This window comes from Ipomoea nil, unplaced genomic scaffold, assembly GCF_001879475.1.
Source record: "Ipomoea nil cultivar Tokyo-kokei standard unplaced genomic scaffold, Asagao_1.1 scaffold1096, whole genome shotgun sequence".
NCBI classification, from domain to species: domain Eukaryota; kingdom Viridiplantae; phylum Streptophyta; class Magnoliopsida; order Solanales; family Convolvulaceae; genus Ipomoea; species Ipomoea nil.
Window position 1 is genome coordinate 1,481,782 of NW_017617524.1, and position 25,624 is coordinate 1,507,405.

Below are 25,624 nucleotides of genomic sequence, written 5' to 3' on the forward strand. Positions count from 1 at the left end.
GCTCGACCCGTATCCTCTACCGAGCATTCACCAGATGGTCGACGAGACGGCCGGGGCCGAATTAATGAGCTTCATGGATGCCTTCAAGGGGTACCATCAGATCATGATGCACCATGAAGACGAGAGCAAGACAGCCTTCGTGACCCCGGATGGGCTGTATTGTTACCGAGTGATGCCGTTCGGCCTCCGGAACGCAGGAGCGACCTACCAGAGGATGGTCAACATGCTCTTTGCCGATCTACTGGGCCGAACGATGGAAGCTTACATCGATGACATGTTGGTCAAGAGTCGGGACCGATCCGACCACACTCGGGACCTCCGGGAGTGCTTCCAGATCATGAGGAAGTACCAGTTGCGGCTGAACCCGACCAAGTGCACATTCGCGGTTCAGACCGGCAAGTTCCTCGGCTATATGATGACCAAGAGAGGAATTGAGCCTAACCCGGCCAAAGTAAAAGCGATTCTGGACATGCAGCCACCTTCCACCGTTCGGGAAGTCCAGCAATTGACCGGTCGGTTGGCAGCCCTCAGCCGGTTCCTCTCCAAGCTAGCCGAGCGCGCTTTACCTTTCTTCAAGGTATTGCGGAAGGTTAATGGATTCGTCTGGGACGAAGAGTGTCGAGCGGCTTTTGATGAGCTGAAGGAATATCTCATGTCACCAATCGTGCTCTCAAAGCCCGAACTCGGAGAAGAGCTAGACGTGTACCTCGCCGTCTCCGATCGTGCAGTAAGCGCAGTGTTGTGCCGAACCGATCCGGAAGGGGTCCAGCGACCGGTGTACTATGTAAGCCACGCGCTACATGGTCCCGAGCTCCGGTACTCCCAGCTAGAGAAGGTCGTCTACGCCTTATACATCGCCGCAAAGAAGTTGGCTCCCTATTTCCAAGGTCGAGCAATTCGCGTGTTGACCGATCAGCCAATCGGGCCAGTCCTCCGAACTGCTTCATCATCAGGCCGCCTAGTCAAATGGGCGTTAATGTTGACCCAGTACGCGATCGAATACCGACCAAGACCGGCTATTAAAGGTCAAGCTCTTGCGGACTTCTTGGTTGAGTGCACCGCCCGGGATACCCGGCCTCCTGAGGTCGCGGATCCCAAGGCTGAGTGGTGGTCGCTGGCCACAGATGGGTCAAGTAGCAAGAAAGGGGCAGGAGGAGGAATGGTGGTCACGAGCCCGGAAGGATTCAAGGTCTACTTTGCTCTCATGTACCAGTTCCACCCGACCAACAACGAAGCCGAGTACGAAGCGTTCGTTAACGGCTTACAGTGCGCTCGGGACTTGGGGGCTGAGTACATCCGAGCTCAGACAGATTCCGCGCTCGTGGTCGGGCAAGTTCTCGGGGATTATGAAGTCAATGGAGAGCGTCTGCAGCTTTATCGAGATCTTGCCATGGAGAAGCTTGCTCAGTTCCGGGGGTATACCGTCCGACACATACCCCGATTGGATAACGCCGATGCAGATATCCTATCCAAATTAGCTCAAGACGCCCCGGAACACATGTCGAAGATAGCTCGGATTTTGGTGATCCCGAGACACAGCATTCACCGTCTACCGGTCAATCCCATCCGACCGGTAGATGACAATTGGATCACCGATCTGAAAGAGTACCTCGAGCACGGTCGCCTTCCAAACGATCCACAGCGTGCTCGGAAGGCCAAGCTGAGAGCCCCAAGGTTCCAAGTCTTAGACGGTCGTCTATATCGGCGATCGTATGGAGGCCCCCTCATGCGTTGCTTGACCGCATTTGAGGCTGATTTGGTTATGAAGGAACTGCACTCGGGAATTTTCTCTTCGCATCAAGGAGGCCGATCCCTAGCCCGGCGTATCATGCTGATCGGGTACTATTGGCCGTCCCTCCAGCTAGACTGTGAAAAGTTAGCTCGGGAATGTGAGACGTGCCAACTGTACGCCCGGATGCCTGGACGACCGGCAACTTTCTATCAGCCGGTCACGACCGCAATTCCTTTCGCTAGGTGGGGGGTAGACATCTTGGGCCCCTTCCCTCAGCTCTCTGGTCGGAGAAAGTTCGTGATCGTCGCCATTGATTACTTCTCCAAGTGGATAGAAGCCGAGCCCTTAGCTACGATCACCTCTCAGCAATGTGCTCGTTTTCTTTGGCGCAATGTGGTTTCCCGCTTTGGCGTGCCCGTACACCTCATCAGCGACAATGGCCGCCAATTCGTAAGCCAATACTTCCAGAACTTTTTGGCCACGATCGGGACAACTCACGTCCGGTCGTCGGTGGCTTACCCGCAGGGAAACGGTCAAGTGGAGAACGCGAACCGGACGATTTTGGAAGGTCTGAAAAAGAAGTTACACTCGGCTGGTCGTAGTTGGGCCGATGAGTTGCCATATGTCTTATGGACTTATCGGACGACCCCGAGGGAAGCTACTTTGGAGACCCCTTTCGCCCTGGTTTATGGGGCTGAAGCCCGACTCCCGATCGAGGCTTGGATCCCGACCAATCGAGAGAGAACCTACAATGCGGAGGAAAACGAACATGCGATGGCTGTGGATCTCAATGCGGTCGAAGAAAAAAGAGAGCTAGCCGCTCGACGTATGGCCGAGTACCAGAAGTGTGTTAAGAGTTCGAAAGACGTTCGCGTCAACCCTCGTTATTTTTAGGTCGGAGACTACGTTCTACGACGATGGGAGGCCAGTCAACCTCTAGAGGGCAGAAAATTGGCTCAAAACTGGGAAGGGCCGTACATCATTAGCGCGGCCATACGGCCGGGTACATACCGACTGGAGACAACAACCGGTCGGATAATCGAGGGAACTTGGAATTCCGAGCACCTCGTTATGTTTAGGCACTAAGCCTATTTTTTGTAATTTTGACGAAGTGGGGGCTCGACCTGCGAGTGGGTCTCGGTCGTCGTTTGTAATTAAATGTTTATGTTGTAACCGCCTGCGAGCGGGAAGGTTTTAATGTATATACGATCGATGATTGCTCGACCGCTTGCACGCGGCGACCCGGTCGGTTATTTCCTTTGCCTTCAGTGCATGCAAATCAGTTCGTCTTCAAATTATATCAACCGGGCGAACCTATCGGCCGGTCAAAAGCGCTCCACATCGGCGGACATGCGAGTCACGCCACTGATTGGGGAAGCAAGGAGCACACAGCATAATTCCCCGATCTAATCAACTCCTGTCCACTATCGCACTCACTCGTGCCTCGAGAGCACAATAGTGTGGGGGCTGGGATAAGGGAGTGTCCGTAGGCCCATCACTCGGGAGAACCCGACTCTCTGGGGCAATATGACGTTGATTTAAGTCCGTTGTTCGGAGATATCCCGAACATGGAGGCTATGGCAATCTCAAAATTTCTGACAAAGGCCTGGAGATCGGCTAAACCCGATCCGGTTGGCCAGTTGGACGTCGGAATCTCGAACGCACGACCGGGCCATAAGGTCGTAAGGTCGGGCGTTGAGCGGGTCGAGTAATGCGAGACCGGGCCAAAAGGCTATGAGGTCGAGCATTAAGGTTCGGCTTGTGCGTGAATAAAAATAAAGACACAGAAAGAGGGACGAGTGACGCAAGTTTAACAAAATGTGAATTTCATTGATATAATGGAGTGCCCGGTACAAATCGGGACCGGGCTCCCGATCAGTGGTCCTTTACAAAAAAGAAGAAGAAGAAAAGAAGCCTACTCTACTTCTTCGTTTCCCGAGCTCCAGCAGCCGTTTCCTTCCCGCTCGGGGTGGCCGCAGATGTTCCACCGGGCTCAGCCGCTCTTTCTTTCGGAGCAAAGGGAGAGGGGCCAGGGTCAGCTAGGTCGGGGGAAGGGCAGACAGTACGAGTTGGAGGTCGTCGCCTTCGAGGGCTTCCCCCAACCGTTTCTGGGCCTTTTCTAACATCTTCCTTTGGCCGGCCTTGAAGGCCCACCGACCAAAGGAGAGAATCAGGTCCTCCCCGACCTTGGTCCTCCGAGCAGCTGTGAGGAAGGCCGAGCCGATCTGATCGTCCTTGAAGGCCGAATGGGCCAGCTCCTCCGGGCTCTCCAGGCGGGTCTTCAATTCCTTGTTCTCGCCGATCGCCCGCTGGGCGACCTTCTCTGCAAGGACCCGGTCTTCCTCGCTCTTCTTCAAGGCCTTCTGGACTTTCTCCAGCTCGGCCTGAACGTCCTTCACCTCCTGAAGACGCCGGGCGGCCATCTTCTTGTGCCGGTCGGCTTCCTCGGCCAGCATTGCCCGACCTTGCAGGAGCTGAGCCGCTCGGGAAATCTGCAAATACAAAAGGATGTTCGGGATTAGCCCGAACGGGGGCACTTGCATAAGAAAATGAAAGAGTCACTGGGAGGAAGCTTACCTCGGCCAGGTCGTGGCCAATCCTCTCGGCCACCTGGGTCGGGGTCATCTTCCCCAGATCCTCCTTGGTTGGCCCGGCGTTGCCGATCCGGGCCAGTATGGACATATTGTCCTTTTCTCTCCCGACCGAGGGGCTCGGGCTACGTTGCTCCCGGCGGCGCTTAATACCACCTACCTCGGTCACGTCCCGGTCGGTGACCTTCTCCTTGCCTCGGGCAACTTCTACCCGGGCGACCAAGACATCGGACGGCTCGACGATAAAGCCCTCGCCCGTCGTCACGGTCGAGGCGCTTAGGGGTCGGGCCAAGGGGATCTCCTTTTCCCCGGCTGGCTTGGCTTTCGCCTTCTTCTTGCCGCCAAGGGAGATCTTGGTGGGCGGGGGAAGGGAAGTGTCTTCATCACCGAATTCGGCCATAGCTGCAAATAAAAAAAATCAAGTTAGTTTGGGCAAGAAATAAAGCTGGGTCGGGAGCAGTAGCTCGAGTTAAACCTTTCTTCCTCCGCCTCGACGGCTTGGCGACCGTCACGCCCATCGGTACGGGCAGATACTTTTCCCTTAGCTCGTACGTAGGGGGCGGGAGCTTGGCTGCTTCAAGACTTTCAGCCGTCCGGAAGATTGTGTACTCGTGCAGCTCACTCGAGATCCGAACGACCGTCTCCTTGAGCGCTTGAGTCTCGTCCGGCACCACTTGTTTCCGAAAGTGGGTGCTCCAAGCGCGGTCAACCGGGAGGATCCAGGGGTCGTATTTGATGGAGAAAATCCTATTCTTCCACCCCTTGTTATTCCCGGGCAGGCCTTTGATTGCACACATGTCAGCTCGGGACTGTAACATCAAGAACCCGCCACCGTAGCTGCCCGGGAGAATTTTGACCTGGTAGATGTAGTTGAATAACTCCATCGTACAGGCGGCCTCATGCCGAGCGCATATCTGCGGAAAGCAGGCGATGATCCGGTGCGAGTTGGGGCAGATCTGGGCCGGGACGACCCGGTAATAGGCCAAGAAGGCGTTCAGGAGGGGGGTAAAGGGAATGGCGATCGGGGCCATCAGGGAGTCGTAGTGCATCCCGATCCACTTGCCCCAATGCCGATCGATGACGTTCCCTAGCTTCCGGCTCGTGTCGAACTCTACCCGACCCCCGAGCTTCTCGGCAATCCTGACTGCCTCACCTTTGGTCAACCGGCTCATTTGCTGTTCGACGTTCTCGCTGTTCAAGAATTCGAACTCTACAACTGCTGGTGCGGCCGGCCCAGCAGCGTCTTCCTCAGCCGGTTCAGGTGTACTTTCCCGGGCGCCTCGCCGTTGAACGGCGTCCGGGTGGTCCCCAACCACCCGGATGGGCGTTTCCCTAGCGCCTTCGGTCGGAGATCCTTGTCTCCCCGACGTGGTTCTTTCTTCTTCTTCTTCTTCGCCGGAGCTCCCCAATCCGCTTGAGCTCGAGCTCGACGACCCGGATGAGCTAGACGACGTGTCTTGTGCGGCGGCCCGCTCGGGGGCTGGCGCCGGTCGGTAGATAGCTTCGGGGGAGTAGGACATGATGTCCACCTCCTCGTCGCTGAGATGCTCGACCTCTTCGTCATAATCCGCGATCGAGGCATTCTGACTGTCAGAGTCCGTCATTTCGATCTACCTAAAGGTCGGTCGGGGTTAGTAGAGGACTTAGAATGTCCGGGACAGTTAGCTGACCTAGAAGTTCTACCTAAAATGGAAGCATAAAGAAAAGAGAAGGGTTGAGAACTTACCGATTGAGGGAACTTCGCGGATGAAAGCTTGAAAGTCCTTGCTCGACTGCCTTGCAAAGGTGCTTTGCTCGGGACTCTCTGAGGGTACCGATTGAAGCAAAAGAGTGAGGAAAGTTCAAATGAGGGCCTCAAGGGCCTATTTATAGGAGGGCATTTAGGCGGGAAAAGAGCCCACTTGCGTGACACGACTGGCGCTGACTCCGAGGCGACGGTTGCAGTCGCAGAGGCCGGCAGTGGCCGACACGTGGCGAGGAAGGGAATGACAGCTGGCAGGTCGGCTTGGTGGCTGACGGTTCGGCTTCTTCATCCCGTCCCGTTTTTTTCCGAGAGATCAAAAAGACCCGGGCTGGGGGGCTTTTGGTAGGGAATATCCCGACCGACATAAGCTCCACCACGACCGACTTTGCCTTTGTCTTTTTCTTCTGATCTTTGCAGGTAGCAGGTCGGGCTTTTTCATGCAGACCCCGGTCGGGAACGGCCGGAAGTTGCCCGAACGCTGGTGTCGATCACCGAGCGGTAGCCCTTTGACGAGAGAGCTGGCGAAAGGACGCGAAAGGACGCGTGGCGGCTCTTCATGATGACAGACAGGGCACCCGGGAGGGTGACACGTGGTGGCTACGTGGAAGACATGCCGAGCGGCCGGAATCCTGTCCCCGGCACGGCGGCTATAAATACCCACAGTAGCTACAGTGTAGGGACTTTTGGACGATCGATAGGTTGTTGTTAGAGAATCCCGACCGCAGTCAGTCGGTACTCAGAGCAACCAAGTAGATTGTACTTAGGGCCTTTACCGTGATCAATAAAGACATTTACTTGCTTTATTTGGTCTCGGCTTATTTCATATTGCTTACGTATAATTAGCAGTATCAGCTATGTACTACATGTCATGGATTAGTCACTTCAACTCCTACACATACCCAAACTCTTCAAAATTTATCTTACTACATGTCATTGGATAGTCATTTCAAAAACTACTACATTATTTCTTTTTCACAAATTACTATCCTAATTCTTACATGTTTTATTTTTCACAAACTAAACCTCTGCGGAGGCATACCCCCATCTACTATATATATATATATATATATATATATATATATATATATATATATATATATATATATATATATATATATATATATATATATATATATATATATATATAAAGTTAATTATATCTTCGCTCGTTACCAAACACCTTGTGCTCAGATGGCATATAGTGATCTTACTGGAAGTGTTGTTGAATCTTTGTACTTCATTAGGTAATAGAGTAAGTAGCATTCAAACAAAAAAAAAATATAAAAACAATATCTTTGCTCGTTGGATGTTACCACCAGCAAGACTTGAGAGCATTTCCAAGGACTTTTTGCTTTTGTTCCGATCCAAGTCAAGCACGTGCTTGACTTGTCGAGGAAGATGCCAATCCAGAAATCCATTTTCACCATAATTTTGAATTGTCCTCTCAATCAATAAACAAGACGCCAATTATGTAATCTTAATAATTACTCCCTCCGTCCCGAATTGGATGTCTCATTTACTTTTTGCACGCTTTTTAATGAATTAAAGTAAATGTTATGCACTTTCCAATTATGCCCCTCACTTTTTCACTTTTAGAAATAAAAACAATAAAGAAAGCAAAAGCTAGAAGGGTAATTTGAAAAAAGTAGAATGATGGTGATGTTTAATTTTGGAAAGTGGACAACATTTTGGGACAAACTAAAAAGGAAAGTAAGACACATAAAATGGGACAGAGGGAGTATTCATATATTTGACTAAGATTAGATGTTGTATGGACTAAATTAGCTAGCAGTTCTTATTTAAGGAAGCTAAGCTTAGAAAATAAGTAGTGTTGTCAGAGTTATAGCGCATGCAATAGATTGATATATAGCCACACTGTTCTACACTAGTACAGAAACAGTCATTCGCGTCCAAAGTAAAGCCTCATTCGCGTCCAAAGTAGCTGGGACGCAGATGTCGGGGACGCGAAAGCTACTTTGGACGCGAAAAATGATTAATCGCGTCCAAAGTTGAAGAACTTTGGACGCGATTTATCCGATCTGGACTGTTGACTACTTACTTTTCGCGTCCAAAGTTGGTCAACTTTGGACGCGAAATGTCAGTAAATCGCGTCCAAAGTTCTTCGACTTTGGACGCGATTTATCATTTTGTTTTAATAAAATGATAATTCGCGTCCAAAGTTGAAGAACTTTGGACGCGAATTATTGGTTTTTATTTTATTTTATTTTATTTTATTAATAAATCCAGTTTTTTTCCTGTACAAAAAAGTATATTTTTCATCTGTACATGCAGTCACAACCACTACCACTTCAAAGCTTTCAACTAAAGTTCAATACATCATCAATTTGCCAACACTTTAACACTAAATAATTAAACTACACTACTTCAACACATGTGTAATAAGCTAGATAAGTACACTACTTCAACTAAGTTCAATACATCATCAATCCGCCAACACTTTAACACTAAATAATAAGCTAGATAAGTACAGTACTACTTCAACACATATGTAATAAGCTAGATAAGTACCAACAATACATCATTACAATTCAACTAACTAATATAATTAAATCACACTTCAAAAATTTATTTACATTCTTGAGTAAAATATTTAGACCAAATCTCACGAACCTCATCAATTTGTGCTTCTGAATAAGGCTTTCTATTAAAGAATAATTCCTACAAAAATTTAAAATAATCAAATAATTAGTTTTAACATTACTAAACTGTAATTTAAAACTATTTACTTTTAATAAATTTTACATACCATATCCAAATCATCAGAATCCCAACATTGAGTGCATATTTCATACATGAATCTCATCACATAATACCCGCACTCCACACCACCCGGTTGTTGAGGACACTAGAAAATATGTTTATATATTAATATTTTAAACAATAAAAACATTAACATGAAATATGAAAGATATATATACCTCAATGTGAACCCAATCAACGTTGTTTTTAGATCTTCTCCCTCCTAAAGTTTCAACCGATCGAAATGCCCTATAATATACAATCGTAAATAATTTATAAACAATAATGGTTAATAATAATTCTCAAAATATAATATATATAAATATAAATATATATATATATATATATATATATATATATATATATATATATATATATGTGTGTGTGTGTGTGTGTGTGTGTGTGTGTGTGTGTGTGTGTGTGTACTTACACATTCAATATGGCCTTAATCTCAAACTCGCGATCACTTGTTGCAATGGAGTCTAATACATAGACTTTTCTTAATGGAACAGAAATAACTAGAAGCATCCAATGATTTCTAAGGCATTTAAATGAATATGTTAAGTGTTATTCACAAATAATGCAATTAAGTTAAACAAATAATTAAAAATATAAATATAGTTTTCTTACTTTTCATGGTATGGAGCTAAAATGAAGTGTCGATTCGTCTGTTCAACCATGGCATTCACAAGATATTTTGAGACCTTATCAATATCCGCACGTACAGAGTCAGCACAAATAGTCCTTGGACAGAGGAATCCAATTGTATGAACTCCAATTTTGGAGCACAACCGACTAAGACATCTACAACATATATATAGATAATTAATAAAAATGAACGACTAATTAAAGACAAGTTTTTAAATATAAAAACATTATAAAAAATACTTACATTATAAATATTTGTAATATGGTCACATCAAGCCATCGCATCGTCAACAAGTCTTTAATATCTTGAAACAACACGTGAATGAAATCCACATTTTGATGATGGAAGATTGCCTCATCTAGATCCACATTAATGTAATCTAAATCGAAAGGCAGGTTCTTAATAAGTCTGACCAATTTCTTAGATTCATCTCCCAATTGCTGCAGTGTATCATCATCAACAAGAAGTGGTCGTAATTGGACAGCAGATTGATCACCACTTTCAAAATTCATCATTCGGGTTTGTTTTGGATTTTCCTATGAATCAAAAGTAAAGACATAATAACAAGTAGATCGAATATCAAATATTCAAAATATTAAAGATATTCAATATTACCTTAACTTTGTTGACTTGATCAATAGAATGACAACTGCTCCGAGTTGGTGTGCCAACTTTTGGACTTGCTTGTACATTCTTCATCAAATATTCCAGTTGGGATTGCATCAAATCAAACTTGGGCTGCATATCTTCCATTGTTTCTTTTCTAATCTTTTCAGCCACTTTGTCATATATTCTCTTCTCTATGATCTTCTCCATATCACTAACTGAAACAAGCCCAGCTGAATTTCCACGACTTATGCTCTCCGGTTTACCAAACACATCCCTAATATTGGAGTACACTCCAACACCTCTCACATAGCCACCGTACTCATTGGTGCCAAGAGCTGTTGTCAATACATCATTTTGCCTTTTTGGTTGGAATGAGCCTTGACTTATCTCTTCACACTTCTCAACCTATATTTCAACACAAAAAAAAAAAAAAAAAAAAAGATTTAAAATTTACATGTTAGCTAGTAATCTCGTCAATAATATATATATTTAAGGTATTTGTATTACTTACAATTTTATCCAACACTCCCTTCGTTTTTTCATTGGGAATGTAATAACTTCCATCTTCAGATTTTTTAGATCGCGCTCGAACCCAATCCAAACTACGATCAGTAGATGATATGTTCGAGGTAATAGCCGCACAAGAAGATTGTGAAGACAATGGGTCGCATATCAACCACTCAGACTGCTTTCCAGCATAGCCCTTAGACCCTAAATAGTGAGGATGCACATTCCGTGCTTGCAACTCCCTATACTTTTGACTGTTGGCCTGCTTACACAAAAGTTATTACTTAATAATATGTTCATAATAACCATGTTACATGATTATTAAGGAATTAAATTATGTACTGTACCTTGGCAGCTTCAGTTTCATGCGTGGTTACAAATTGCTCCCATTTTTTCTCATCCATGAACTTATATAACTCACAGGGAGAGCTATATTTTTCGTTCTGTTTGTTGATGAAGTCACGGACCAATCTTGTTTTGAAATCTTTCCAACGTAGCCGTGCATGGACCAAAATATGACTTCTTCTCGACTCAGGGATATTAAACTCTTTCTGAAAATCAACAATAAAATAACAAATAATTAGGCCTTTATTGTCATTAACATATATAAACTAATGAACGCAAAACTAAAATGAAATAATGATTAATATATAAATTAAATTATTGACTATTACCTTAAGTTCATCCCAGACTGCATCTTTAACCGCAGTTGGAACAAGACGCCAGTGCGGAATGTTTATGTCTATGTGAATACGAACCATAAGGCCAAGGTAATTTGAGTACTTCCTTGCATTTGGCCCAAGAGGCCTATTCTTCTCATCAAACTCAATTGCCTTAGACTCATCCTCTGGTCTCTTCTTTGTCATTTTACTGCAAGTTGTAGCTCCTCTTGCTTTACGCACTTTGCTCTCTGTTCCCTTTGAAGATTCCTCCACCACCGGATCTGTGTGATCGTCAGCCATGTATATATATACCTGCACATGCATAAGATAAATATGTTATAAAGAACATCTTATAAAATATAACCATGTTAAAAAATAATAATAACATTACATTATAGAAATTATACTGTCGGATGATCAATCCACAACCCTTCTTCATGATCAGTACGCATGTAATTAGTATCAATGTTATCTTCACATAAAGTCACATGTTGAATACCAATAGAAAATGGTGGGGTTTCATCAAATTGGTCATATTCCTCTTCATCAACAACATCACCAACACCAACAATACTTCTTTTGCCTTGTAAGACAATTGACCACTTACTATCAATAGGATCAGAAACATAGAAGACTTGTTTAGCTTGAGATGCAAGTATAAACGGTTCATCATGATATCCTAGCCGACCAAAATCAACTAAGGTAAAATCCAAATCATCTACACGGACACCCCGCCTGTTATCAACCCAAGAACATCGGAATAGAGGAATCCTAAACACCTTATAATCAAGTTCCCAGATTTCATCAATGACTCCATAGTATGACATAGTAGCATCTACCGGGTTAGTATCTTTAGCACTAGAATACTCTCTTGATTGTGCTACTAATGTCACTCCACTATTTTGCACTATACTTTTTTGATCTTGACATTTTGTGTAAAACGTATACCCATTAATATCATATCCCTCATAAGTGCTCACAACAAATCTAGGGCCATACGATAACCATCTAATGGTTTCAGTGATATTATTTGGCACTTGAGATAACTCTTGCATCACTGTATCTTTGAACCATGTGATAAATGTAGAATTGTGTTCTTTTGTCACCCTCATTTCACCTTTAGAAGGATTTTGTTGCCTTATAATAGACAAGTGTTGTTCCAAATATGGATGAACCTCAGAAAGCTGCTGCAGTACGAGATGATGTGCTTGATTTCGGATTATTTGACTTGGGACATGTGTTTTAAACCCAATGGTACCTTTTCCTGTGAGTCTTCCCTCATGACGTGATTTAGAAACACCAATGGACTGAACATTAGCCAAATAATCAGTACAGAAATCAATCACTTCTTCAGCGCCATAAGCTTCAATTATACTCCCCTCTGGCCGATATCGATTTCTCACATATCCTTTCAAAATTCCCATGTATCTCTCAAATGGATACATATACCTCAAGAATACAGGACCACACATTTTAATTTCCCACACCAAGTGAACTGTTAAATGCACCATAACATCAAAAAATGATGGAGGGAAATACATTTCAAACTGGCATAAAGTTACTACCACATCAGCTTGCAAAGAATCCAACACCTCAGGATCAACAACTTTACTACTAATGACATTGAAAAAGTAGCAAAGCTTTGTAATTGCTTGTCTAACATGGTTAGGTAATATGCCTCTAATAGCAATAGGTAACATATGTTGCATTAGCACATGGCAATCATGTGATTTCATACCAACCAATTTAAGGTCCTTCATTGAAACAAGCTTTTTAATGTTAGATGAATAGCCAGAAGGAACCTTGACACCATTTAGACAGCTACAAAAACTTGTTTTTTCCTTTTTAGACAGAGTATAACAAGCTGGAGGTAAGTATGCCCTCTTTCCAGATTCCTGTGCTGCTAATTGAGTCCTTATCCCCAATTCTACCATATCTTTTCTAGCTTTAATACCATCTTTCGTCTTACCTTGAATATTCAACAATGTCCCGATAATGCTATCACAAATATTTTTCTCCACATGCATTACATCAAGACAATGTCGAACAGATAAGTGCTCCCAATATGGTAAATCCCATAATATAGACCTCTTTTTCCAAATACCCTTTTGACTTGTTTTTGAAGTTTTTCCCCACACATTATCAATGTTTTTCACTCGATCATAAACAACATCCCCTGATAATGGTAAGCGAGCAACTCCAGTCTCAGATTTTCCATTGAAAGCTTTTTTCCTCTTTCGATAAGGATGGTCAATAGGTAAAAAGGTTCGATGACTCATGAACACATTTTTCCTACTGTTGTTCAACCAAAGATCAACCGTTTCATCTTCACAAACAGGGCATGCCTTAGCCCCTTTAGTAGTATACCCTGACAAGTTACCATATGCTGGGAAGTCATTGATTGTGCAGAACAGCATGGCTCGTAAAGTGAAGTTGGTTTGACTATGAGCATCAAATACTGTCACACCTACATTACACAACATCTTTAAATCTTCAATAAGCGGTGCCAAGTACACATCTATGTCGTTTCCTGGTTGTTTAGGACCAGATATTAGCAATGATAACATGATGTACTTGCGCTTCATACACAACCACGGAGGGAGATTGTAAACTGTTAAGAGAACTGGCCAAGTGCTATGGCGACTGCTCATGTTACCATGAGGGTTCATTCCATCCGTGCATAGTCCAAGCCTAAGATTTCGATTTTCAGCACCGAAATCAGGAAACTTCTTATTAATGTTCTTCCACTGAGGAGAATCGGCAGGATGTCTCAACTTTCCATCTTCTTTTCTCCCACTAGCATGCCATTGCAAATTCTTCGCATCCTTTGCATTTGCAAACAAACATTTGAATCTTGGAATCACCGGTAGATACCACAACAACTTCGCTGGAGGACCTTTATTCTGCTCACATGCATCATCGAGCCCTTTTCGTTTATAACGCGATGCTCCACACTTTGGACACACATGCAAGTCTTTGTTTTGATTCCAATACAAAATACAGTCGTTTGGACATGCATGGATCCTTTCAATCTCCATACTCAACGGACATAACATTTTCTTTGCCTCATAAGTTGAACTAGGAAGTTCATTCTCATTTGGAAGCATGCCCTTTAAAAGCTCTAATAACTCCGTGAAACTCTTATCACTCCACCTATGTTTTGCTTTTACGGTATACAATTTAAGCACTGCTGATAACTTTGTAAATTTACTACACCCAGAAAACAAAGGTTTTCCAGAACTCTCAAAAAAAACTTTCAAACTCTTGAGGCATTTGATTCAAATCCCCTTGCATATCCCGCATCAATTCATCTAGCCGATCATTGTCTCCATCATTTCTAACATTATCTTCATTACTTTGATCTTTCTCTTGATTTTTTCTACATTCTCTTTGATTTGTACTGTTACTAGTAAGGACAGTTTCACCATGCCATATCCACCGGTCATATCCTATCTTAAAACCACGACGTATCAAATGTTCCTTAATTTGTTCAGAACTATGAAACTTTTTTAGATTTCTACAATCATAACAAGGACACACTATATAATTTTCACCAATTTTACTTGCATATTCCTCGGCAATTTTAACAAACTCTTGAACCCCATGAACATATTCAAGTGTATTGCGTTTTTTATACATCCAACTCCGATCCATATCTCCTATATATTGTCACACAACATTTAAGAAATGATAAATGAGTTAGTTTCTTAAGTTATAACTTAAAGGTTCAAATTAAAGCTTTAACTAAATTTATCAACAATACCTAACATATACAATAATACACAACGAATTTGTCAACAATGTCTAACTTATACAATAATACACAACAAATTTGTATATACAATAAACAAATAATACAATAATTAATGATTTACGAATACATCAAATGCAATATATGTAGGTAATTTTCTTCCACCAATGCTACAATAACCTTTGATCCACAACTACTAAAATAACTATTAATATTTTAACCAAGTAACAACATTATCCAAATTAAAACATTTATAAAATTATACGGTAAAGGTGCAATCTCTATAAACAAATAATACAAATAACACTACAAATTTGTATATACAACAATAACAAATAATACACAATAAACAACAATAACAAATAATACACAATAAACAACAATAACAAATATACAATAATACACAATAAACAACAATAACAAATAACAAACAAAAAAAAAATTAAATAATTAATTATTTTCGAAAAAGAAAAAAAAAATTAAACAAACTCGATCACCGTACCTCTGCCGGCGTTCGTAGCAGCGACGGTGGTGGCGGGGGATGTAGCAGCGGCGTCCGGCGTTCGTAGCAGCGGCGGTGGTGGCGTGCGAGGTAGCAGCGGCGACCGGCGGTGGTTGGCGTGGTAGCAGCAGCGGGCGGAGACCGGCGGGGCTTGGCGTGCGAGGAGCAGCGACGACCGGCGGGTGTGAGGTCTGAACGGCGGACGGTGAACGGCGGATGATGAACGGCGACCGAATTGAAGGACGGAGGAAGGAGACGGCGGCGAGAGAGGTCTGATTTTGGGGGGTTAGGGCGGAGAGCGGGCTGAAATGCTGAATTGAATTTGGGGGAAATTTAATTCGCGTCCAAAGTTGCCAATTTTGGACGCGAATTATATCCGCATTAAGTCATTCGCGTCCAAAGTTGGCAACTTTGGACGCGAACTTTGGTCTCATTAAATTATTCGCGTCCAAAGTTCGAAACTTTGGACGCGATTTATTTAAATATATATATATATATATATATATATATATATATATATATATATATATATATATATAGTGACAATTTAATTACAAAATTGCCACCGCACTACACATTCGGCGTCCAAAGTTGTAACTTTGGACGCGATTTATACGATCTTATTGATATTTTTTGTACTAGTGCTAGTTCATCAAATGGGGAAAAAATTATTATGGGTTGTAATTTTTGTGGTTTTGGTCAATAGTATGGAGTCATTAGGGTGTTTGGAGGAAGAGAGGATTGCACTGTTGCAACTGAAAGCTAATATAAAGGTAACTGGAAAAACATTGGCTTCATGGGTTGATGATAAGAAAAGTAATTGTTGTGAATGGATCGGTGTGGCGTGTAGCAATATCACAAGAAGGGTGGTTGAGCTTAATATCAATTACGTGAGGGATTACAGAATTGGGTATTGGTATATCAATGCCTCAGTATTTCTCCCACTCCAACAACTCAATGTGCTACAATTGGAAGGAAATTATTTGGCTGGTTCTGTTGAGAATGGAGGTTAGTTTTTTTTTTTTTTTTTTTTTTTTTTTTTTTTGTTAACCATTAATTTTAATTTTATTATAGTTAATTAAATTCTCCCTCTGTCATATTTTATCCGTCCTACTCACTATTCATTTGGTCAAATAAACTCTTTTTTCTTGGTTAATTTTCTTTGATATCTTTACTTATTTTTTAAATTTGAATTTTTTGTGTTCAATAGTACTTTTAGTGTAGTTTCTAAATATATAAATTTTGTATATTAATACTAAATATTATGAAAAATTAAATTAAAAATTTAAGAGGGTTAATTGAAACTTTTAGATATTAAAGTAAGAGGAGCTTAAAAATTACTGTAATTGATAACATGCTCAAAATGGATAACTTCATAACTACATCACCACAAACGGTGATGGTCTAAATGGGAAAATTCCATTAAATTCATCTTTACCCCTTTTGTTAAACTTCTGAATTGGAAGATATGTTTACAGGTTTTGATAAATTGGCAGAACTTCAAAATCTAAAAGTGCTACACTTGGTCATGAATAATTTGAATCGAAGCATTTTGTCTTCTCTCAGTCACCTTTCATCTCTCAAGCAACTCCATTTGACTGGAAATCCATTACACTCGACTTTCGATAATTCCGGTATACTTAATGAGTTCTATCACTCTATATGTGATGTCAAATAATATTGTGCCAATATATCCATTTTATGTTGTGACATTCACATGCTAATATTTCTTTCCTTCATTCTATTCTTAATATATATAGGTCATGAAAGACTCTCAGGATTAAGCAATCTAGAGCTCCTCACTATGGGGTCAACCATGATGGAAGATAAAAACGTCTTATCCGCTCTGAGTAAACAAACCGTTCCTAATGTTCTTTACATATACACCTTGAATATAATAACAGTGTCTATCTTCATATTAGATTTAAACAAATACAATTAAGTGAACAGAATTCTGTCACAAGAGTTCTGTTTTTGTTTCTGTTTTAATTTAAATAATTAAATATTCATGTGACTTCTAAACTCGTGAACAACCAATTTGCTAGTTAATAACCAATTGATCTTTCTTGCAATTTTGGGACAGATTTAAAGGACTTCACCAGTCTCAAAGAGCTATCCATAGGCAGCAACAATTTTCAGATCTTTGGACAAATTAAAGGTATTTTTACTAAGAAAAATGCACAACAGTGTATACATAAATGCACAAAAACTATTTCAGAGTAGATTGTATATACTTTGCACCGGATGAAATATGAGATTCTGTGCATTTATGTAGATGCTTTTGCGCATCTATATAAAAGTTTTCAAGTTCTCATGGGAGGAGAAGTTCACATTAGAACAACTAACTGTGCAACTGTATTACTGTGCTACTTTGTAACTGCACAGTTGATAATGAACCACATCTGTCTATACGGACTCATGGTAAAAGATAGACTCATTTGATCATGAATATATATATATATATATATATATATATATATATATATATATATATATATATATATATATATATATATATATATATATATATAGGGACGCACTCAGGTGCGAATAAGTGTCCAGGAAGGAAATGCAAACGAATCAGCGCGCGGCACGTGTCTAGATCTAATAACTTAAAAAAAACGCGGTGGCATTTTCGTAAATAATTGAACATCGAAGTGCAAGTAAAATCACTTACAAGTGCACCTACTTTCACCTATAAGTGCATGTAATTTTGCCTGGTTAGCATTCACTTTCCGCAAACATTCATGCACCTGGGTGTGCTTATAACTATATGTGCAACTATTTATAACTATAGGTGCAACTACTTATAACTATAGGTGCACCTACTTTCACCTATAAGTGCATATAATTTTGCCTTGTTAGCATTCACTTTCCGCAAACATTCATGCACCTGGGTGTGCTTATAACTATATGTGCAACTATTTATAACTATAGGTGCAACTACTTATAACTATAGGTGCACCTACTTTCACCTATAAGTGCATGTAATTTTGCCTTGTTAACATTCATTGATCTGAGTTCAGCGGATAGTAATACCCTGAAAACCACTCGCAAACATTCACACCTAAGTGCAACTACTTATAACTATGTATGCAACTACTTAGAACTATAGGTGCAACTACGTATTGATGCTCAGTGTAAATTTTTACTTTCACCGATAATACATTTTACATGCACTTGTAATACATTTTACTTGCACTTCGATGTTCAATTATTTACGAAAATGTCACCGCGTTTTTTTTAAAAAATCAATGTTTCTCATCCATTAGATCTGGACACGTGGACGAACAGAATACATTCCTATTTCGCGCCTATATATATATATATATATATATATATATATATATATATATATATATATATATATATATATATATATATATATATATATATATATATAGACTTGCACTCGGGTGCGAACGGCTCGCCCAGGCGCGAAATAGGAATGGATTCTGTTCGTCCACGTGTCCAGATCTAATGGATGAGAAACACTGATTTTTTTAAAAAAAACACGGTGGCATTTTCGTAAATAATTGAACATCGAAGTGCAAGTAAAATGTATTACAAGTGCATGTAAAATGTATTATAGGTGCAAGTAAAACTTTACACTGAGCATCAATACTTAGTTGCACTTATAGTTCTAAGTAGTTGCACCTATAGTTCTAAGTAGTTGCACACATAGGTATAAGTAGTTGTATCTAGGTGTATGAATGTTTGCGAGTGGTTTTCAGGAGTATTACTACCCGCTGAACTCAGATCAATGAATGTTAACAAGGCAAAATTACATGCACTTATAGGTGAAAGTAGTTGCACCTATAGTTATAAGTAGTTGCACCTATAGTTATAAATAGTTGTACAGATAGTTATAAGCACACCCAGGTGCATGAATGGTTGCGGAAAGTGAATGCTAACAAGGCAAAATTACATGCACTTATAGGTGAAAATAGGTGCACTTATAAGAGATTTTACTTGCAGTTCGATGTTCAATTATTTACGAAAATGCCACCGCGTTTTTTTTTAAGTTATTAGATCTGGACACGTGTCGCGCGCTGATTCGTTCGCATTTCCTTCCTGGGCACTTATTCGCACCTGAGTGCGTCCCTATATATATATATATATATATATATATATATATATATATATGAGATCAAATGAGAATCATATTTTTTTTGTGCAACTTAAAATGTCTGATTGTGCATTCGCGTATGACTGAATGTGCACCTGAAAACTACTATCAAAACCCATCGTAAACTAAGAAGTATTTTTTTTTTTTAAATGCGGTGTTATATAGGTGGAGGAGGACTAAAGAAATTGGAGAAGCTGCTTTTATTTAACAATAGATTTAATAACGACATATTCCAATCACTTAAAGGGCTCCCTTCACTCAAGATTCTAGATTTGAGTGGAAATGATTTTCACGGGCCATTGCACATAGACGGTAAATCCCCTATTTAAAATAGCAGTCATTTCCTTCTCTATTTACAATTCTTTGATAATATTCAATGTGAATGTTATAACACGTCTACTTTTTCGACAGACATAAATGCTTTGAACAATTTGGAGGACTTAAATTTGGGTTTCAATTTCATTGAGGGCTTTGAAACTATTGCAAACTTTTCATCAGGTGGATTAGTTTTATGTAATTATTCGTTATCCTTTTTCATGACATATCTCTTTAGTTTGATATTTTAAATGTTTAATTGTTGATGAATTAGGCGCAAATTATGCCGTGGAATCGTGTTCACCGAGAATGGTGAACACAAGTCAAAACGACGTCGTTTTTAGGTAAAAAAAAAAAAAAAAAAATCGCGGATGTGGAGTTAACGGCGCGTTACTGATCAAATTATGAATTTTCTGTTATGAGATTATGAATTTTCATAAAATTCATAATCTCATAACAGAAAATTCATAATCGCATAACAGAAAATTCATAATCTCACAACTGAAAATTCATAATCTCATAACAGAAAATTCATAATCTTATAACAGAAAATTCATAATCTCATGGTTCCAAAGTGAATGTGTAGGCATGGTTCCAAAGTGAATGTGCAGGCATAGATTCATAATTTATGAATGTCCGTGATTTCGGACGGGAATATGTAGGCATGGTTCCAAAGTGAATGTGCATGCATGAATTCATAATTTATGAATGTCCGAAATTATGAATGTAATGAAAATTCATAATCTCATAACAGAAAATTCATAATCGCATAACAGAAAATTCATAATCTCATAACAGAAAATTCATAATCTCATAACAGAAAATTCATAATCTTATAACAGAAAATTCATAATCCCATGGTTCCAAAGTGAATGTGTAGGCATGGTTCCAAAGTGAATGTGTAGGCAGTCACGTAATTAAAAAAAAAAAAAAAAAAAAAAAAAAAAAAAAAAAAGATAACGGTGTACTAACACCGTTGGAACCGTGTTCACCATGAATGGTGAACACGGTTCCATGGCATAACGTCTGTGAATTAGGGGTACCGGGCAGCAGGATTAGAAAGAACAGTCATCTCCAAATGTTGCACTTAAATAACATCTCTTCTGATATGAACAAATTACTACAATCTTTGGCTGCATTTCCATCAATTAAGACACTTGAATTACAGGAAAACAATCTTACAAATATTGATGCAATTCATGGTGAGTGAAACCTAGGAAATATTCGGACTCATCTTACATAGATTTTGCTCGTACTTTTTGTGTTTTTTTTTTTAAATTATCTTTTTTTTTTTTTTTTTTTTTTGTGTGTGTATGTGGCATGACATATATATAAGCACTGAGAAACTTGAGCAACCTGGAAGAGTTGATTCTTGACTACACTTATCTCCATAAAGACTTTCTTCAAAGCATTGGATCAATGAACATGCTCAAAGTGTTGTCATTATATGGAGCCCAATTAGGAGGTACTTTACCTAATAAAGGTAATTTTTTTAATAAGTATGTAGTTATGATTCTTGTTTACATTATAAACTTTCCTTCTAGTATTAGATATAATATATATGTTAAAAATACTTCCTTAGTGGATTAAGTTTAAGCGTAGTTTTCTATTTTTTTTTTTTTTTTAAATTACATCACTATAGGTTGGTGTGAACTAATGAACCTTCAAAAGCTCAGATTTGGTGCAAACCAGTTTGAGGGAATGCTCCCATCATGTATGAGATATTTGACATCTCTTCAGTTGGTTGATCTCTCTCTAAACAAGTTTGTTGGAAACATTGATTCATCCCCACTTTCAACCCTCATTTCACTTGAAACTCTTTCAATTTCAAATAACTCCTTTGAAGTGCCCACCTCATTCAAGTCTTTTGCTAACCATTCCAAACTTAGGATCTTTGAAGCCGATGGAAATAAAGCAATTGTTGAAACTGAGTGGCATCTTTTAGTGCCTAAGTTCCAATTAGATATCTTTACCATGTCAAATTGCATTGGCCTTCTAAACTTGCCTAGATTTCTTCATTACCAGCACAATTTAAAAGTTCTTCAGATCACTAGAAACAATTTGGAGGGAGAATTTCCTAATTGGTTGCTACAGAACAACACAAAACTTGAAGAAATTTTTATGAACAACAATGCTTTCACAGGAATCCTTAAGTTGCCATCACATCTTAACCTTTACATGGGGGTGATTGATTTCTCCAAAAACAAGTTAAGTGGAGAAATTCCCAACTTAAGTTCAACATTTCCAAATATATGGATACTAAACCTCTCCTACAATTTGTTCAAGGGTGAGATACCTTCCTATCTTGGCAATTTGAACCAGTTGGAATTGTTGGACTTGTCAAACAATTCATTGATAGGTGAAATTCCAAAGGAGATGTTGATATATTGCCACTCTTTGAATTTTCTCAAACTATCAAATAATAAGTTGGAAGGAGGAATAATACAAGAATTTGCCTACTCATCATCGCTCTGGTACTTGTATCTTGATGGTAACAATTTCACAGGCACCATATCGGATAGCCTTTCTAATATCTCCCTGTGCTCTTTGGATATTAGTGGCAACAATCTTTTTGGAAAAATTCCAAGTTGGATGGGTCATATGACAAGCTTACAACAACTCTCGATTTCTAAGAATCATCTTGAAGGTCCAATTCCTATAGAGTTGTGTAAGCTTGAAATCCTCATTCTTCTAGACTTATCAGAGAACAATATAACAGGGTCAATTCCATCTTGCCTCAACCCATACTACATAAGACATGTTCGCCTTGGTAAAAATCACTTGAGAGGTCAACTCACGCAGGCATTTTTGAATAACACTGCCTTAGTAATACTTGATCTCAGTGATAATGGCTTTGTTTTCCTATTCCAGATTGGATAGGCAGCATCTCCAAATTGAGCATTCTTCTCCTCAAAGGAAATCAGTTTGAAGGTAAGATTCCAATTCAAGTATGCCAACTTATGAGACTAAGTTTATTAGATTTATCTAATAACCATCTTACTGGTCCTATACCCCATTGTCTGGGTAAATTGAGTCTGGAGGTGACTGATGAAAAAATCACAACCATCAAAATGCTATCTTATTTTTCCCAAATTGAGCCTATGTTCACAATTTCGCTCCCAGCAAATGTTGTTCCTCCGGAGGTGGATTTCACAACAAAAGGAAATTTGTATAACTATGAAAGTAGCATCCTCAAATATATGTCTGGAATCGATCTATCTGCAAATAGACTCATTGGTGAAATTCCAAATGAGTTTGGAAACTTAACAAACTTATCATACAACAATCTTAGTGGCACAATCCCTGAAACATTTTCAAGATTGCATAATATCGAGAGTCTAGATCTTTCGCACAACAAGTTGAATGGGAGAATTTCCAACGCATTACTTAAGCTCAACACATTGGAGGTCTTTAGTGTTGCATACAACAACTTAACAGGTGCAATACCAGAACAAAAAGCTCAATTTGGAACATTCGATGAAAACAGTTACCAAGGCAATCCTTATCTTTGTGGACCGCCATTGCGTACTAGTTGCAGCAACATCAAGTCACCACCATCTCCATTGCCATCTAACTCTGATGGTAAGAGTGAAGAAAATAATGGTGTAGATCTAGAGGTTTTCTACATTAGCTTTGGTGTATCATATGTTATTTTTTTGTTAGGAACAATCTTGGTGTTGTATATAAATCCTTATTGGAGAAATACATGTCTTCAATATATTGAGGTCATTGTATATAAGTGGTTTGGGGTGTAATACTAAATTTTCATTTTCTCTCAATTTGATTCCATGCATTTTTTTTTTGTTAGCTCCATTAGGTGGAGGAGCTAAATTGATAGCTTGAATAAAAATTGAGGGATGAAATTTATTTATTTAGTACTCCGTAATTGATGAATCACATCGTAGAATTGAGAAATAAAAAAAAAAAAAAAAAAAAAAAAAAGTCATATAATACAGGGACTAGCTTTTCTTTGTGTTCAATTGTTTTCTTTTCTTTAATTGAAATAAAGGTTCCAAAACTTCCAGTCATTTTGTTAGAACCATCATTATGATTGATCATGCAAAAAAGTGATTGGGAAGTGGACATTCTTAAGGATCTTTTCACAGATGATGATGCCCATCAGATCATGCAGATTCCCGTAGATAAGTCGCAAGTTGAAGATAAAATTGTGTGGATGGGTGATGCAAAAGGAAAATTCACTGTTACGAGTTGCTATAAAATGCTTCAGCCCAACCTGCAAGATGTTGATGCTCCTATCTGGTCTAGAATGTGGAGACTCGCCTACCCCCTAATGTGAAAATCTTCTTTTGGCAGCTCAATTCGTTATAATAGTTATAATTGAATTGTATTTTTCATGTTAAAGAAAGCTCACGTCAATCAATTCCTATCATTGGCAGCACTTTGTAATTGTAATGACTTAAAATAATTTATATGTTGTGAATTATGGTGTATTCTCGTATGAATCCTGTGTAATTATACACTATAACTATGTATAAAGAAAAGGGGGAAGAAGATCAAGTTGAACTCTAGAACCAAGAACCGCATTCTCATTAGATCACAGAAAATACAGATACAACATGGTAAACAGAATACAATACTTATTTGTTAGGACTAGTTTTTAATTAGATTTTGATTATACCAAACTAAGGAATTTAGACCCCTCATTTCATCTCGTTCTGTAAAGTTTTACTCTTTGACGAATAGTTACCCGAATCATCATTCAGCAGTAGTGCTAGAAGCACTCGTAGAGATCACCTCGTGGTAACTTCATTATAACCCGAGCTGATAGATGACAACGGTTCGTGTTCAAGGAAGAAGTATAAAAAGAATGAAGACTTGAAGCTAGACACAAGGCCAAGAGGTTACTAAAGACTGAATCATGGAAGGGTTTACCTCTTATGTTGTACATTGCCAAATGATAAAGAAATATCATTTGAGGAGATATGGGACGAATGATAAAGTCAATCATTCGTGTTTGAGCAAACAAAGACACGAGTCGACAAGCCAGAAACATTCTATGAAAGATTCTGTCTAAAGTCTTATGTGTGAGATAGTTTACCTTGGATAATCCGAGTCCTAGGAACAAACTCCAAGTCAAACAATCATTAAATGCCATGTCCTTTTGTGCAGAGCTACAAGACAAAAGACCACTCACTTTATGGGACAAACGGCTAGAAAGTACTAACAACCACACATGCTCAATACCTGGCGGTTATTACACTCTCCCTTCCTATCTAGAAGGAGGTGTTGGTCATTATTCAAAAACTTCTAAGCTTTCAAAAGTTTCATGTTCTACAAGCAAGCGACCGGTGATTTAGAAGTGAGTTTAAGTAACAAGCTACATCTAGAATCTCAGAAATCTTGAGAAGCTTTAATGTGCAAAAGATCTAAACTTATCCATGCCAAGATTTCTAGTTGGAGAAGAGAAGAAACCATTTATTCAAACAACACTCAACTTGGATAAAGTTGATAGAGGCGGAGTAAACTCTAGTAGTTGAAAAGCCTGTTGATACAAGTTTGTTGTCCGGCTTGGTGTTCAAGGAGACAAACTTGGTGGTGTTATTTGTACTAAGGAATGATTAGTGCAAACCTTCATTAGTTGTGAAATATAGTGGAGTAGGTTTCATTAACAGCCAAACCACTATAAAAATCTTTCTCTTTCTCTCTTTACTT

At 39.9% G+C, this 25,624-nt stretch overlaps 4 protein-coding genes across 4 annotated transcripts; 2 read left to right on the forward strand and 2 right to left on the reverse strand.

The window, feature by feature from the left end:
- Nucleotides 1–7,844: 7,844 nt before the first annotated feature.
- LOC109183054 (receptor like protein 30-like) lies at nucleotides 7,845–20,220 on the forward strand. Its single transcript, XM_019333269.1, has 7 exons — nucleotides 7,845–7,948; nucleotides 16,150–16,515; nucleotides 16,986–17,141; nucleotides 17,268–17,357; nucleotides 17,591–17,665; nucleotides 19,802–19,948; nucleotides 20,048–20,220. Exons 2-7 carry the CDS (start codon nucleotides 16,164–16,166, stop codon nucleotides 20,200–20,202), a joined length of 975 nt encoding a protein of 324 aa, XP_019188814.1. The 5' UTR covers nucleotides 7,845–7,948; nucleotides 16,150–16,163; the 3' UTR covers nucleotides 20,203–20,220.
- Nucleotides 9,835–10,354, reverse strand: LOC109183046. Its single transcript, XM_019333262.1, has 3 exons — nucleotides 10,092–10,354; nucleotides 9,890–10,012; nucleotides 9,835–9,855 (listed from the first exon to the last, which is right to left on the reverse strand). The coding sequence occupies exons 1-3, from the start codon at nucleotides 10,290–10,292 to the stop codon at nucleotides 9,835–9,837; spliced, it is 345 nt and encodes a 114-aa protein (XP_019188807.1). The 5' UTR covers nucleotides 10,293–10,354.
- On the reverse strand, nucleotides 10,922–14,908 carry LOC109183047. Its single transcript, XM_019333263.1, has 4 exons — nucleotides 14,517–14,908; nucleotides 11,662–14,407; nucleotides 11,267–11,566; nucleotides 10,922–11,143 (listed from the first exon to the last, which is right to left on the reverse strand). Exons 1-4 carry the CDS (start codon nucleotides 14,906–14,908, stop codon nucleotides 10,922–10,924), a joined length of 3,660 nt encoding a protein of 1,219 aa, XP_019188808.1.
- Nucleotides 20,221–20,992: 772 nt separating the features above from the next.
- On the forward strand, nucleotides 20,993–23,699 carry LOC109183055 (LRR receptor-like serine/threonine-protein kinase FLS2). Its single transcript, XM_019333270.1, has 3 exons — nucleotides 20,993–21,153; nucleotides 21,288–21,434; nucleotides 21,594–23,699. The coding sequence occupies exons 1-3, from the start codon at nucleotides 21,030–21,032 to the stop codon at nucleotides 22,829–22,831; spliced, it is 1,509 nt and encodes a 502-aa protein (XP_019188815.1). The 5' UTR covers nucleotides 20,993–21,029; the 3' UTR covers nucleotides 22,832–23,699.
- The last annotated feature ends 1,925 nt before the right edge of the window (nucleotides 23,700–25,624 follow it).